The sequence below is a fragment of the Melospiza melodia genome, chromosome Z (genome assembly GCF_035770615.1).
Source record: "Melospiza melodia melodia isolate bMelMel2 chromosome Z, bMelMel2.pri, whole genome shotgun sequence".
In the NCBI taxonomy this organism is placed as follows: Eukaryota; Metazoa; Chordata; class Aves; order Passeriformes; family Passerellidae; genus Melospiza; species Melospiza melodia.
This window is the reverse complement of record NC_086226.1, coordinates 54226813-54243077: the sequence shown is the minus strand read 5'-3', so window position 1 is coordinate 54243077 and position 16265 is coordinate 54226813. Positions and strand designations below refer to the sequence as shown.

The 16265-nt window shown below is 34.2% G+C and overlaps 1 protein-coding gene across 1 annotated transcript in view; it reads left to right on the top strand.

Moving 5' to 3' along the window:
- RASEF (RAS and EF-hand domain containing) overlaps window positions 1–15034 on the top strand; it is a 33654-nt gene extending 18620 nt beyond the window's left edge. Inside the window, exons 9-17 of the mRNA XM_063180497.1 lie at window positions 239–330; window positions 3145–3379; window positions 4390–4527; window positions 4619–4766; window positions 5668–5749; window positions 6780–6894; window positions 7734–7853; window positions 8836–8912; window positions 9993–15034. Of these exons, the coding sequence (XP_063036567.1) occupies window positions 239–330; window positions 3145–3379; window positions 4390–4527; window positions 4619–4766; window positions 5668–5749; window positions 6780–6894; window positions 7734–7853; window positions 8836–8912; window positions 9993–10101 (1116 nt within the window). The 3' untranslated portion in view covers window positions 10102–15034. The remainder of the gene's footprint in view (window positions 1–238; window positions 331–3144; window positions 3380–4389; window positions 4528–4618; window positions 4767–5667; window positions 5750–6779; window positions 6895–7733; window positions 7854–8835; window positions 8913–9992) is intronic.
- Window positions 15035–16265: the final 1231 nt, after the last annotated feature.

Genomic DNA, 16265 nt, shown 5'->3' with positions numbered 1-16265 from the left:
TAAGTAATAAATGGTAATAAATGCTATAGGTAATAAGCCTTCTGACCCTCAGTCATATATGAAGTATGAGGTAATATATATATACATGAACTATATATATTTTAAAAATATAAATAAACATATATTAAATACATCCAATTTGTAATTTTGATGATGAGCATTTTTTTTATGAACAAATCTAGGTATAATCCTCTGTGTTCATCAAAGTTATAGTGCATTTACTATGTATCTGTTGCAGCGGTTGGCAAATACCTCACCAGGAAGTACCATTTCTGGAAGCAGTCCTAAATTTAATGGTGAACATTCTCCTTTAAACCCACGGTATGACAGGTAAGCCAGGCTTGCTTTTGTTAATTTGAGAATGGCTTGTCTTAGAAGACGAGATTAGTGTTAAGTAACAGACAATGGTTCTGTCTGATTTAGAACAATTATATGACCTTAGCAGATGATCCAAAATATACTAAAGTCAATAGGAATCTTCTCAATGACTTCAGAAAGCTCAGAATAACTCTCTTCAGTAGAAGCCATAAACTTGTGGAGACATCAGACAGCCTCTTGTCTGGTCTTGGCCTCTTTTGATTCTAGTTTGAGTCTCAGCCTCTTTGTCTCCAAGAAACTGTAAAATTCTTCTGAGGACCTTTGTTAGCCTTTCTCAGTACTTGAGAAATAAAACATTTTTGGTTTTGCATGCCTTTTTTTCACATATAATAATTAGTACAAATGTGGGCCTGATTCTTCAAATCGCCTTATCTCACACTGACATGCAAGAATAGTGGATGCACTTGGATATTTATGGGATAAGAGTAAAAAAACACTAAGTTATCTAAATGCAATTAGATAGTCAGAGGTACTTAGTTTTCTACTTACTAGATAAAGATCACTGAGCAGAACTTCCTCATCATTTCAGACTCCCTGAAGACAGTGGGTACTGGAGGCAACCCTGAGTGCTATCAATCATGTTATGCTTTCACACTTGTTTTTTTAAACAGATCCATCAGCAAAAATGTGTGTCCTTAATCAATTGATGGATTATTTTTCTTTTTATTATTCTTCTATTATTTATTATCTCTTGGATATTATTCTTTTTCTTTCAGTGGTATTCCAAACCATGGAGAGATCTCTAATAGAGGTTTTAGTAGTCTGCCAGAAAGAAAATTATCTTGGATAGTAATTAAATTGACTTCACTTCACACTTACAATATCCCCATTCATTCAGCAGTGTCCTTCTTCTTGTGTTGTCTCCATGTGAGATGTGTTTGCTGGCTATAAAGTTTTGCTTCTCAAAAGCGCTTTCCTGATTCTGAATGCACAAAACCCCAATTCCCTAATGTTGGACCCTCTGAAAATTTTTAGAGGCATCCACTCTAAGCTGCATATCGCATTCAGTAATTTTCTGAGGGAGTAACTAAAACCTCTCTGGAGGCTTGGTTATGTTGTTCTTTTTGAATATTTATTAGTACATGCCACATGGTGCAACCCTTGCATTTCCACGGAAGTGAGAAATACAAGGCACTTTAGAAGGAAGTGTGGTAGGAATATGTTATGTGGTAGGAATAAAGTTTAATCATAACATGTGTGACTTGATAGTATCAAAAGACAGAAAGAGATGTCAATGTCCCAAAACCTGTTTGTTTTCAGTACTTTGTCTCCTGACATCAGATCAGCATTAAGAGGTATTGGTTTGTATACTGACATGATTTAAGCAATCTGTTCTAAAATGTATGATTTTTTTTTTGTCTGTAAGATTCATCTTGGTCTAACTTGTTTTAAGCATATGTGAAATTCCCAGCATTGAATTCATAGTTCAGTGCAGTTGAGAAGTGCCTGCTTAAGAACTTTATTTCAGGGAATGCCTGACAAGCTTAACTTTGTTATAGCATGCACTCTTCCTCAGTAATTCAGTGATTTGATATAGGCTAGTAGGTGCATGAATACAAAGACCATGTATGCTTTGATATCCTACAGCAAAGATCACAATGCATACATGTGATTATTCATTAGCCTGAAGGGGTGTAAATTAGATGGTTCTGAATGTTACTGCATAGGAAAATGATGCCACTGTCACCCCCATTTGGCCAGGTGCAGGGAAGAATTCGACTCAGTAAAGCTTCATAATTTGGTGATTTTCCCCAGTGTACTCTCCTGTGTTGTGCCATCACAGGGGAGCCCCTCTGGGAGCCAGCTGTTGTTACAAGGATTGATGCTGACCTTGTCTGGTTTAGCAGGTCTGTGCATCACATCCATTCCCAACAGGGCTAAGCCAGACCCGCTCTGCTCTGCTATGACTTGGAGACCTTTACTGCCTCACTTTCGTTGATGCCTGTCCCTGTCTTGCTGAAGGAGCATGATAATGATTGTAGCCATTGTAACCTTTTCTATGATATTGGTTTTCTTAGGGTTCACTCTATTAACCTTCCTTTTTCTGTGTTTTTATTTGCATAAATAAAATCTTTTTTTCTGTAATCCATACTGTCATTGCTGCATTAATTAAAATATTTTTATATATTACAGTATCCAGAAGGAAAAAAAAGACTTTTAAAGGAAGGTAAAGGGAAAAGAGAGGAATTCTGTGTAAAAGTTTAGGTTTTGCATAGTGTACCAAACTGTAAGAAAATTATTCAGTGAATTCTTCCACCATTACTGATCTCCTGAACTTGGCTGCTCCATCTTCTGCATTTATAGCTGTTTCTTATTGGCATGCACATGCATGCCTCTGTGAACAAATGTATTAATTTAAATGAGATACAGTATGTCAAGGTCATTTGATGCCTTAGAGTAGGCCAAAATTCACTAAAACATCATATGTATTTTTCTTTTTCTCATGTCTTCATAGTACATCACTTTCTGAGTGTCTTTTAGATAGACTTTTTAAAATTAACAGATAGTCATAATTACTGACACTTGGAAAGTGATCATCAGTAACACAGATTAAGTAATTTGATTTCAGCATCCCAAGACATATGATTGAGAAAGAAATTCTTTGTAAAGGCAAGATAGGGATTGACATATGTCCTAAACATAACATTAGCATTTCTAAGAATTGACTATTCCAGAAGGGCTCAGATTTTGTTGGGAAGAGCATTTATTATTGGGATTTATAATATGGAATACTTTATTTTTCCCCCTCCAATGTTTTCTTATTAGGTCGTCTCATTCTTCTTGTGTCGATGAAGATTATGATTCTTTAGCCCTTTGTGACCCGATGCAAAGGATAAACTGTGAAGTTGACAGCTTACCTGAGAGCTGTTTTGACAGTGGTTTGTCTACCCTGAGAGATTCAAATGAGTATGACTCAGAAGTGGAATATAGGCATCAAAGGATTTTTCAAAGCTCACAGTGTATACAAGAAGGCTTTGGTGGTGATGCTTCTGATACAGATGTAAGTGCCAGATTTACTTCTTCTCTGAGAAAAGCCTTTGACTGGAGACAAAATTAGCTTCCTGTATATAAAATAAAATGGATCTTTGCCCACAGGCCAATTAAAAGTAAATATTTGGGTCATACATATTTAAATTAATTAGTGAAGATATTTTGAGAATAAATAAGTAGTTCTCTTTCTGAATTTACATTTTTTGATAAATTTTCAGGTAATAATTTCATTTTTTAAGTTTGTGATTATTGAAGTTTGTCAAACTGTATGCAGAAAGGAGCTCGTTTTCTAATGATAAAAAAATGGATAGAAATAAAATAGGTTTCTATTCACTTCCTCTTACTATGCTGCGGCAGTGGAGAAAAAAAGCACATATGAGATAGAATGCTGTTAGTTCACACATTGATTTACAGGCTAAAGTCTTAGAGAATTAAAAAAACCTAAGAAGGTATTACTGTGTCTGTTTTATTGCTGGTAACATCGAAAGAGTTTCTGAGGACTACAAAGTAAAAATAATATCAAGCACAGTGTAATATGTTTTTTTTTTTTTAAAAACTGTTCATTTAATAGACATTAATCTCTGTGGAGACTTTGCTGTGAATAATGTTGATTACAGCTGTGCTCTACTTGATTTAGCTTGAGTATTAATAACATAGAGAGTAATGTCTTTGGGGAAATTCTTAATATTTGCAAAATAAGCTTTGAAATTAAGTATTGTCCTAATTGTTTACTGTGACTTTGTTATAAGCTGAAATTTTCTTATAGAAATTAGTTTGCTCTGTTAGAGTACTGAAAGAATGTATGCCAAACCATAAAAACATTAAAAGACAAAATGTAGATTATACTAAACAGAAATTTATGAGAAGAGAATTATCACCATATTTTGATTAGACTTGCACAGCTGTATCTGGTCATTTATCTCTGTTTAATCCAAACTCTTAAAGTGTTTTACTCAGTCTTAGCTGTGCCTTTCCAGAAAAACATACTTTTCTCACCAGAGAACTAACTCATACTTTCAGGTTCCAGAGATCAGAGATGAAGAAGCATACAGTCCTGCTAACAGCACTGCAGTTTTAGACTGGAAGCCCTCACGACCAGTGAGTCGAAGCAGCTCAGTTGCTTCAACGAGGAAATACATATCTGCTCTCACCCCTCAGGTAAGCAGTTCTTCAGGGGAAAAATGGAAAAGAATGATACTGAGGGGTAGGTTTTTATGAGTTGTTACAGAGGGATTCTTTTTATTTTCAGTCAGATGCAGCTGAATGCACTCCAAAATACCCCAGTACAGAGAAGGCTTACAAGATTGTTCTTGCTGGAGATGCAGCAGTGGGAAAATCCAGTTTTCTTATGAGACTTTGCAAGAATGAATTTCAAGGCAATACCAGTGCAACTCTAGGTATAGTTGGTGTTCTTCTTAAAATATTGAAATTAACTTTATTGTCATTTTGCAGTGAAGAGGATGAAAAGCTTGTCTTTGTGATTCCTTGCTAGGGATATACACAAAGAGTTTCTTATGCAGGCTGTGAGACCTAATTGAGTACTAAAGCTTAGTAATAACAGCTGTTTGTAGTACAGGATAGGGTGCTGGTCTAATTTAGTTTTTCTTTATGAAGCCTCTTTCTGAATAACACAAAGCACCAGAGAAGGAATGTCTGTGTAAGGAATTTTCAGTGTGTGTATGAGTTTTTCTGCATTTTTCATTGCTTTCTTGTTTTCTCAACACTTCACTCTTTCCGTAGTATTTCGTACTATCCTTTCATGTCTTTCCTACCATTTTTTGTTGCAATTTCTTCAAAGTGTTATTGAAGCTTTGCTTTAAGTACAGCTAGAAGGATTTCTGACTGATTTCTGTATATTAGTGTACTTGTCAGCTAACAAACTTAAGTCTTAAGGATTCCAAAGACTGAATTTTGTCTTCCAATCAAATCATACTTTTATGTTTGTTTTATTGCCTCTTGTCAGGATTTTTGTTCTAATTTATCTTTTTCTTCCTTGGTATTTGAAATCAAGGTTTTTATGTGTATTTTCACTTCTTTGATAAAACTGTTTAGCGAAATAAAGCAGCGAGAGTTCTTGCTTATTGTTCAGACTTGCAATTTATATAAATTCTTCTCCGAAAAGGCAAATACATTCAGGGGATTATTGCAATTCAGAAGTATGGGCATGAGTGACTGAAATCTCACAACCTATTAAAAAATATGAATTTTGGATAAACTGTTATATGTAGCCCCTTTTTATTTGTGGTTTCTTTAAGATTATTGATGGGTTATTTTAGACTATAAACATGATTTTTTCAGGTGTGGATTTTCAAATGAAAAGACTAATTGTTGATGGAGAACCTACAGTGTTACAGCTGTGGGATACAGCTGGGCAGGAGAGGTTAGTGATATACCCTGCACTTTACCTTATTTGAGTTATTTTGTTTGTAAAAGTCATTTGCCTTTTTTTCATCTAGCTGGAAAAAAGCATTAATTGTATGGTCCATATGTAAGTATCTGTAAACAGATGCAATTTTTCTCTGCTGAGACCTCAAGACAGGTGGAATGCTTATGCGTTATCTTCGATGATGCTTGAGGTATCAAGAGAAATAGTTGAGGTTCACTGCAGGATCAATTAACTAAATCTGTGTGTCCCTCCTTGGCAATACTAAACGGTGGAGCAGATGCATATGGTTTCTTCTGTTTTTAGTCTTTAGCTTTCTTTGTTCTTATTACACCTGTATTTTTAAGCAGACTTTTTCTTAGAGATTCCCTTCCCTTCCTCCCCATCTCCTATTCTTTCCATGAAAATCGTGGTCCCGATTTGCATTGTATTTAGTATATAAAAACTTCTTTCCAAAGACTTTGGAATTTTGCTAAAATTATCTTTGTATATTGTATATCCATGATTCTTCAAAATATTGTGTAAAGTTTCCTCAAAATCCTATGACATCTTTACTTGAGAGCCATTACTTATTTACCAACAGCTTTTAGGGCTTTTTAAGAGGTTAATCTAGTGCTGTGGAAGTCAGTTTAAGATGTTCATTGGCCAAGATTTGTGTTGGCTGTGTGTACGTAGGAATCCAATCAGCCTTCTTCTCATGTAATGAATTTGTGAAGAATATTTTAATACTTGTTGTAAATACCTAGTTACTATACTTGGTTGAGTGGATTGTATATTGAAAGATTGTAGATTGAAAGTTCATGACAAAGATGGCTGTAATTGATCATGAAGTCCTCAAATAATTTTATTGGATTTCTGTCTTTTTCAAAGAAGTAAAGTGAGCAATCAATTTAGAAAGTTACGTATAGGTCAATCATTGAATCATAGAACCATTAAGGTTGGAAAAAATCTAATATCTTAGTGATATTAAACTGAACTATTATTTGATAATGTGGCCTTATGCAAATATTTTCTTTTTTTCTGAAAGATTTCGAAGTATTGCTAAATCATACTTCAGAAGAGCAGATGGTGTCTTACTGCTATATGATGTAACATGTGAAAAAAGCTTTATTAATGTGAGAGAATGGGTGGATATGATTGAGGTAAGACCCTTACACGTGTTAGAACTTAGAAGCTATGTTTCACTACATTATTGGTTTTTTTAATTTATAAAATTATATTAGATGTAAATTGTAATTATCCAGACTGGAGGCTGTCATAGAAATAGAAGTCCGAAATGTATCCTGATATACTCAGTTAGAATTCAATCTGATACATCTTTGTTAAAGGATGTTGTGCAATGACACTCTTCCCATTCACTTCCTTTTAAAATGAATGTGACAGCATATTTCAGATACCTTCTTCTGGATGGCTTGAATAGTCCTTGGAGTCTTTGTATTTTAAACCAATATATTAGATATATAAAATAGCTATAGCTTCAGTGAAATTTTCAGGAATTCTTTCTACTTGTGCTTCTTGTTTTTTTTATTTGAATATGAATTTGCATATAGTGCAAGGGGTTTTCCTCTTCTGCTGCGGATGCTTAATAGGAGGGAAAGTGGCAAGCAAATTACTTAGTTCATTATGAAAACATTTTCTTTTAGTCATGGTATAGGAGTTGGCTACATTTCCCTTAGTACTTTTGTCATACAGCATTTAGATGCAGTAACCAATTCCATTAGATGAACTTAACACATTAGATTCCTTTTTGGGAAACAAGGCTTATGGGAATGGAAACACATCTTTACGGGCTGATATGTAAGCTGACTGCTTACATTTTGAGTGGTTTATAGAAAGTTCTCAGCATAGCTTTTGTAATTTGTCAGTTTTTTTCTACTAGTGTACAAGACTTTGTGGAAAGAAAGTTGATATGACATGATGATGTTGGCCATTTCTTTGTATTGTGAATGTTCTAGCAATAACAGGATGCAACTCCTTACAGGATGCGACTCATGAGAATATTCCAATTATGATGGTTGGAAACAAGGCAGATCTCCGTCAAGATATTACAGAACAAGGGCAAAAGTGTGTCCCTATAAACTATGGAGAAAAGCTGGCTATGGTAAGGTCCAAGTGCACATCATTAGTATAAAACGGTTTTAGGAATTTTTATCTGAAAACCATGTGAGAAACTAGTAAACAAAGGTAATTTTATACTCATTTGTCCAAGTCAAGTAATGAGGATTCATGGACACTTAGCATTAAACTATTGTGTTTTGATGGTGTTTGCTGGGTTAAATCACATCTCGGTGTCTGCTGAGCTGAAGTTCATTATTGGCTCTGAAAGACTTCTCAGTCTTTCTCGTAAAAAGGTGGATGGACAGACGACTGAGTTTTTCTGCTGCCAAATAGAAGTTGTTCAATAGTTCAAATATGAGGCACACTATTGACTGATTTGTGTCTGTCCAGATTTTGTGTGGAGTGTTTTCATCTTCAAGAGACTCTTGTATTCGTGCCCCGTGTGCAGAAAGAAAAAAAAATTCTCTGCTATAAATAGAAGTGTGAACAAGTTTTTTTTGCATGTATTTGTATGGGTGAAAGCGATGCACAAATCCTGTATTTTGTAGAATAGGAGGAGTCTTAAGGGTCTTGAATGGATGAGTGCTTGCACAAGTGATTGATTATACTGGGATAGATACCATGTCTGTTACCTGTGGAATGATGTTTTTTTCGTTAACCTACAATAACCAGATGCTATAGTTACAGTAGTTAGGTTAAGTAACCTGTCCTGGCCACTTTCTATTTTATAGTCTTGTGGACAAGAAGATTGAGTTTGAGCATTAAGTTTATAATGTGGCTTTTTTTCAGTTTATTAATTCAGAATATAACGATTATAAACCAGAAATAATTAAAAAACAATTACTGTTTTATTTACAATACTAAAGAGAATGTGTTCGACAGTGAAGTACACTAGCAGAAATCGTGTTCATTTAAGTGTACTGTCATTCTTTGTGTTATTCAGGAAACAATTTGTAATTAAATGTACCCATTCACATGGGAGCCATTTCAGATCAGTTAGCTTAACATTTTATTTTTACTCACAGACTTACAATGCACTGTTCTGTGAAACAAGTGCTAAAGATGGATCTAATATTGTAGAAGCAGTTCTTCACCTTGCTCGGTAAGTTACTATGTTTTATTTTCACCTAAACACATCTGAGTATATTTTATGAAGAGGACATTTTATGTGAATGCACATGGAAAGGTACACATATAGTTTTAAAATTGTACCAATGCTAAAAAAATTTGAAAATAATACTCTGTTAAATCATTATAGATAAATGCAAGATGGGATGTATTCTCAGTTTAATGAAATAACATTTTTGCTTGAAAATGTTACAAAGCCCTCTCAATAATTAATGTTTAAACCAGGACACAGTTACAGAGCCCACAATTTTAAGACCTGTTTGCTGAGTGAATTGTAATTTTAATTGCACATGGATTTGTTTTCTTGATACTTTCATAATTTATTTTGAAATGTAATAATTCTATGTGTAATTATTTTTTCATTCTTTTACACATATTAATATTTATTCAGTTTTATGACCATTCTAATTGCATATATTTTCTTTGATATCCCCTTCTCTAAATTATTTACAGATAGAAATTCTGTTTATGTACATTTAGCACCCTGGTATTTCTATAATAGTGTGTAATCCAAATACTACAATTCTACTAACTTTTCAAGCCATTTTTCGTTAAAGTATAATTTTGAAAGACCTGTAAGAAAGAAGTTATGGTTCCAAGAAAGTGTTCTGTAACCCATAATCAGTCATATTTGCACAGTTTTTGTCTGCAATTCTAAAAGGCATCCAACAGCATGCATTTATTCTATGAAAGTAAATTCATACTTGAAACTGAAGTTATTTGGTTTTGTACTTAGAGCTATAAACATTCTCTTTTTTATGGTAACATACAGAATCAAATAAAAACTTCTCAAAAGAAAATGGAAGATAAATCAGAACATGTGGGAGTTACTAGATAATTAAAAAAAATCATATTTTTATCACTATGAATTGAATAGAAATGTCAATGTGATTTCCAAATTGGAAACTTGTGAGACACGTTGATTCTGTGCTAATTTACATTGTATTGGACGTACAATAGATGGTGATGAACTCTGCAGCATATTGTGGTAAAAATAGAAGAATGAACATGAATAGAAATGTGTTAATTGAGTGCAAATTTTTGTTTTTTACAGTGAGGTGCGAAAACGAAGTGATAATCAAGATGATACAAGATCAGTAACCAGCCTGGCTGGGACACCTGTCAAAAAGTCAGCACTCACAAAAAACTGTTGTAATGTTTAAATGATAGATAATTTTCCTTAACTAAATAACTTGTATATTTAAAAAAACCCAAGTTAACAACTAAACCAAAATATTTCAGTAGTGTTTTCCTTTTATTATGGATTTATACATTGTATATTTAGAAGCTACACATAATCTTCAAAATCCAGACTGTACTTTCTACTCATTCAAATTTGTGAAATTGCTTCATCTCATAGTCTCTTTTTTCAGTTTTTTATAGTAATATTATTCAGTGCAATGAGCTCAGAATCAATGCTACAGTAGTCACTGCATACAATATTGTAATATATATTATTGTCTCTACCTGCATGTTTCTTTATGGCATTCGTATTTCTTTATATATAGAACGTAGTAATATCCAATATCACTCACAGGTAAAGAAAAAATTACAGCTTCAGTGAATATAATCTCTTTTTGATCGAGTCTGCTTATCTAGTTTTTGACAGCCTTAAATATATGTTGATTAAACATTTCTTAAGAAAACTCCAAACCATTAAGGGTTGCCTAGGTCTAAGTAATCCTTAAGTTTAGGGGAACCAGAATGATTTTATCAGGAGAAGACAGTGGCAGGTGCATGGTATTCTGTTGCAGTTCCTCAAAAGTTGGCTAGTTAGAATGTATTTCATTTCGAGTGTTGGGGTTTGATTAAGAAGTGAGAAATAGACTTTATAACTGATCCTACACAGCTAAGAGGTGAAAGAAGCATTTGTCTGGACTATTACAGTTCAAAATTCCAGAGAGAATGTAACACCTGTGATATGTAGGATTGCCGAAATGAGTTATGATCCAATATCTCTCTGCCTATTTAAGTTAGATCCTTATTGTTACTACAAACTGGTACAAGTTGTAATTTTTCCTTTGCTTTTACAAATATCTTCTATTCAGTCACTAACTGAAAGATTGTAATAGTATGTAGGAGTCTGATTTAATATATATTTTAATACATTTTTGTAAGTTTTAAATCAGTAGGTGAAAGAATTGCTGCACATGCACAAGCATTTGTATAAATTTTTCAGTAAAAGAGAGCCCTGGAATGAACAGCAATCACTTTAATGAGAGTTCTTTCAACTGATTTTAGAAAAGTTCTGAGAAACTTACCAGAGGGTGGTAGCTTTAGGTGTCATCATCTCTAAACTGAATTTTGCTTAAAATAGTTCCCAAGAGTTCCATAATGTAGTAAAAAATCATGGGCATTTCTACAGTTAGTGGTCAAAATCCAGTTCTTCTTAACTTTCACTGATTTTGATCAAAATAGGATAGGACCTTTTCAGAGCCAGAAAACTGTTGTCTCCTCTGTTTCCATTAGTAAAACATCTCCAAGCTGAAGCCTAGTTAAGTAAATCAAACCTGGGTAAAGTTTTATCAATTGATGGAAAAACCATATGACTAGCAGCTGTTTGCTGCGTTTTATCAGCACCGTATGGCCTGTACTGTGTTATCTCTTGTATAAAACATAGAGATCTGATAAACAGGAAGGTTCATAATTTAGAAATAATAAAAAGGTTTTAACTAGGAAAAGAATTTGTTTGAGGCATCCTTTCAAATATGTAATCAGAGCAGCTAATCCTTAGGTAATTATCAGAAATTTTTTCACCAAGAGAGAGAAATCTAATGCCAGAATGAATAAGACATTTTATTTCACTGTATAATTCTTCAGACCTAGAAGACAAAACATGTTTGGTGAGGGTTTTTTGAAGTACTAGGAGAATCTTCACATGCTGCCTAATTCGATGCAGGAGATTTCAGGGCTGTAGTGTCTTCCCACACAGCAGTACAGGATGCCTCACTGTGGTTCTGAGACTTATCTGAAGCATGTGGCAGAGAATGCAGGACACTCAAGTGTATCAGGAATATGCCTAATCACATACATATTGTTTACTGTTAACCCTATATTATTAAAAAAAAATAGAGCTTCAGTTAGCTTCTTTGAGCAGAAAAGCCAAATATAACTGACTGTTTTGGTGAGGGCCTTTTCTGTGTTGTTTGTGTGAACCCTTCCTTTTGTCCATATGAATGAAATGGAAGGAAAATTAATTTGGGAAGTGTTTGCAGTAGGGAAAAGAGAGGAAGGTTATATAGTCCTTGGTTTGTGAAGTGTGAGCCTTCAGCATGTAGGCATTTGCATTTTCTCGGGGTAAGATCAAGATTATAAATTGTTACTTATGTTCCAAAAATGTTTCTCATTCGGTGTTGTTAGCTTGGAGAGCCTGGACTAGGGATCAGTGTTCTAAGTGTGGGTCCTGAGCTACTGTGTTTGACCAGTTCCGTGGTCTTGGCCTCCAGTAAATGAGGTGCAATGTTTGCTTAAACATTATTGACACACCTGCATGAGCAAAGTGTTTTGGCTGGACGCAGAGAATCACATAAAGTGATTTGCAGGCAGGATTTCTGGAGGTGGTTTTGTCCAGCCTTCCAAGGACTCAAGCAGAGATGGACTTTGGCTAGTCCTAGATTTGGTTATCTGTGGGGTTGGATAGCCTGCCTGTGAAAATGCTCCAGGACAGAGGTATACTACTATTGTTCTGGGCAAGATGTTCTCATACTTGTCCTCCTTTTCTGTATAAACATGTCTCTTCATGTCCAACTTCAGTTCCCCAAATGACTTCAAATTTCTAACAGTTTTCCCCCACTATGTAGAAGAATTTGACTATAATCTTGGTGATTTCAGTATCTGTAGCTGTCCCTTGGCCTTCTCTCCACCTGTGTCACAACATCAGGAGTATCTCTTGCAAAATGTCTCTGGGTTTCACATCCCAGAATTAGCAGCATGTGTGCATGTGTAATAATTGCTTTCATATCTAATATTTTTATCATACAGAGGGTGCCATGAGAGTATCCATGTTTGTAGAGAGGCTGGTTGAAGGATGTAAGTTCAGGGACTTGCCTCCATACCAGTTTTTCCCTCTCTGCAGGCCACTGATGTTTTCAGTACTTTTGTTTCTCATTTATTTTAATAACCAAAATCTACCTTACGTTATTTAGTCAAATTATGTAGCCTGCATCAATTTATTAAGTTCTGTAATTTTTTTGTGTCATGTAAAGCAACTTTAATTTGCAACAGTGTTGTTTTCTAAATAAGATTCAGGGTTGAAGGTTGTTAGCTGTTAACAAAGTTTTACCTTGGAGTAAATTTATGATCAACGTCTAGAGGACTGAAAATGCACTATTAAATGGGGATATAGCTATAGCTCAGTTGGAACTCATTTTAGAAGTCCTGTCATGGTCAGTTCCATCATATTTTGAATGTTCACATAATACTGTGTTGAATTTATGTTAAAGCAAAAGAACTTGGAATGTTTAAATCTAGAAATTAAAGAATGTATTTATATGTGGAAATAATGAATGCATAATTTTTTCTGTTGTTTCACTTTAAAAGGTTACCTTGTCTTGAGGCTAAAAGGTAAAATGACAAACATCAGCTTTATGCTCTGACATGGTTGCACTATTTTCCTTTGAATGTTTTTATGGTTTTGTTTAGTACATAAGAACTGTTCGTTTAATCATACAAATTTATTTTTTTAGTCGGTGGAAGTGTTCCCTTAAGACATGTATTTATTTGAAAAAGAAAAGTCTTTTATGTTTTTCCTCATGATCTGTAAATAAATTATTTTTATTCAGTTGACATGGAAACATTATTTTATCCTGTATTTTTGACCCTTTTAAATTGTAATTTATTATGCATTTCTGAGGCAATAATTCCTATGACACACTCCAAAAATGTTTTGATCAAGTAAGTTCTTGTAACTACTTTGTGCCTGTTTAGTATATATTGCTGGCTTAATACGACAAACTTCAGCTTCTAAGTTCTGTTATGGTCTTACATAGCTTAAGTATTTTTCTGTGTAACTACTTTCGTATTGACTAGAAAATCCTCTGTTAGGAAAAAAGATTACAGTTATTAATCTGTATAAGATGCTAAAATGTAGTTTAAGGAAAATATCTATAGGCCACTCCTTCAAGGAACAATGTTCTGCTGTGCATACATGCAGATCTCCAAATAAAGTAATAAGTTCTGTGCTAGTGCAGGCAGTCCAAATATATATCCTTTTAAAGAGGTTTTCTGTTTTTTCCCCTATCAACTGTTATACAGCAATGGTAGGGTAGCATTTTAGGTAAAAATACTGCAGTCAACAATCCCCAATTCATAAACCAAAGAGAATAATACATTCATGGTACTTCGTTATATTATAAAGAAACATATTTTCAAGATGTTTCTAGTTGTGTTAGAGAATTATAAAAATGGACTAATATCTCATGTACAGTTCCAGTGGCCTTTACCACTACCTCTACCAGACTTGATATAGTGTGTAATTCTTTAATGCTGTCTGGGCTACTTATGGATTAGAGAAGCTTTTTAGAGTGCCAGTTATTTTATTATTTATCTTCCACTATATTAATATCAGTCCTAATCCTTTCTTATTGGTATTCTTGGGACTAGTAATACCAATATTTGTCATTATTAATTTTTTAAAACTATTCCTTATTTTGAGGAAACTTCCTGTAAAAGAAAATGTGACTCAATATGTAAAGTGTTACTGAGTCTGTACAAAGAAGTCCTTTCTATGCAATTCTGCTCCTTGAGTTACAGCTTCAGATAGCTGGACTAATACAAAATTAATCATGAAGTGGCTGAGTAACAAATAAAACCAAGCTATGGAAGTTTCCCACTGAATATAAAAGGAAGTATGTACAATGTGAATCTGTTTTTAAACTAGTATGAGGAAATTGTACCCATTGTGTGTTCATCTTTCAATAAAAGTCTGTATATACTATAAATAAATCTAAATTATGAAAAGATTTTTAAAATTTTATACAACTAAAACTGGATTTAGTGCAGCTTGTCTCTCCTTGAAACAACTGATCATTTACTGTAAGTTTGTATATATAGGTTTAAAACTGACACCTTTCCTGTATTAAAAATTACTGAATAATAAATTACGCTTCAATGGCCATTTTTCTTCAGTGTATTTTCTTATCAGTACATACGGACAGCAGTCCAGCATAACATCTGTTACCTGTCAGCTTAATGTTGTTGTTGTTCACCAACTTCTGCAGCCAGTTGCATGCAAGAGTGATGCAACTAAACACGGATATCTGGCTGCCTCCAAATTTTTAGCCTCAGTGAACAGTCATTGGCTGTGAGCTGAGAGATGTCTCTTACTGTGATTCTCAAATAAATCTTCTGTACTTCTTTACAAAGATGCTGTACTGTACTGTGAAGATGCTGTGCTGTAAATTACTGTACTTCTTTACAGAGGTGCATTAGCCATGCTGTCCCTAACCACCAAGATGTGATATTGGTCAAGTAAGAAAGAAAAGAAGATAAGTAGCCCAAAATAACAAGCCTCTTGCAAATGTGGTCATGTAAGACTCTTAGCATCAAGCAAAAAATACTTAGGAGGATGTATATCAAAGACAAAAAATGCCCCAAAATAAAAATTAAAAGCTGCATCAGGTAAAATTGGCCCATTTAGATGTTACCGTGGAATCACAGAATCGTGCAAGTTCGAAAAGACCTCCAAGACCGAGTCCATTGGGTAAGACCAAGTCCTGTTCTTCCAAGTTCACATGTGACTTCACTAATGATTGAATTTGGAGCTAAAGCAAGAATGTGTGCTGCTTTCTGAAGCAGAACAATAAGCCCTGGAAGGATGGGATGGGGATGAGGTGTGTGTCACTGTCAAAATGCCCTTTTCAAAACCCAATTTCCTTTCTTTTAGAACTCAAGACATAATATTTTATTTCCTCTTCAGGTCTTTTTCCCTTCTATTTTTGTAAGCTGTTCTTCACCAGCCACAAAACCAGTAAGAATTAAAATGTGGTTTTGCTTCCTTTATTGCTTCCACAAATTAAAAGTTATTGTTGAAACTAAAACATTTAGCCGTATTTAACACCTGATGTTATCTATGTATAATCAGAAACTATATTTATAATCTTACATTGGGGGCTGTATCTTTACTGACATAGTCAGCAGGGAAGTCTACTTCACCAGCTAGTGGTATAAACCAAGGAAAATTAGGCGTGCAACAACAAAAGCTGGTCTTACTGCAACAAAAAGCACACACCTGGTAGTTTAAACTCTTCTGTTACTTTCTGCCAGTAATCACAGATTTTCTAAGAACTTGCTATTGTTTTCATTTTGAAAAAGGTATTTTAAAAAAATC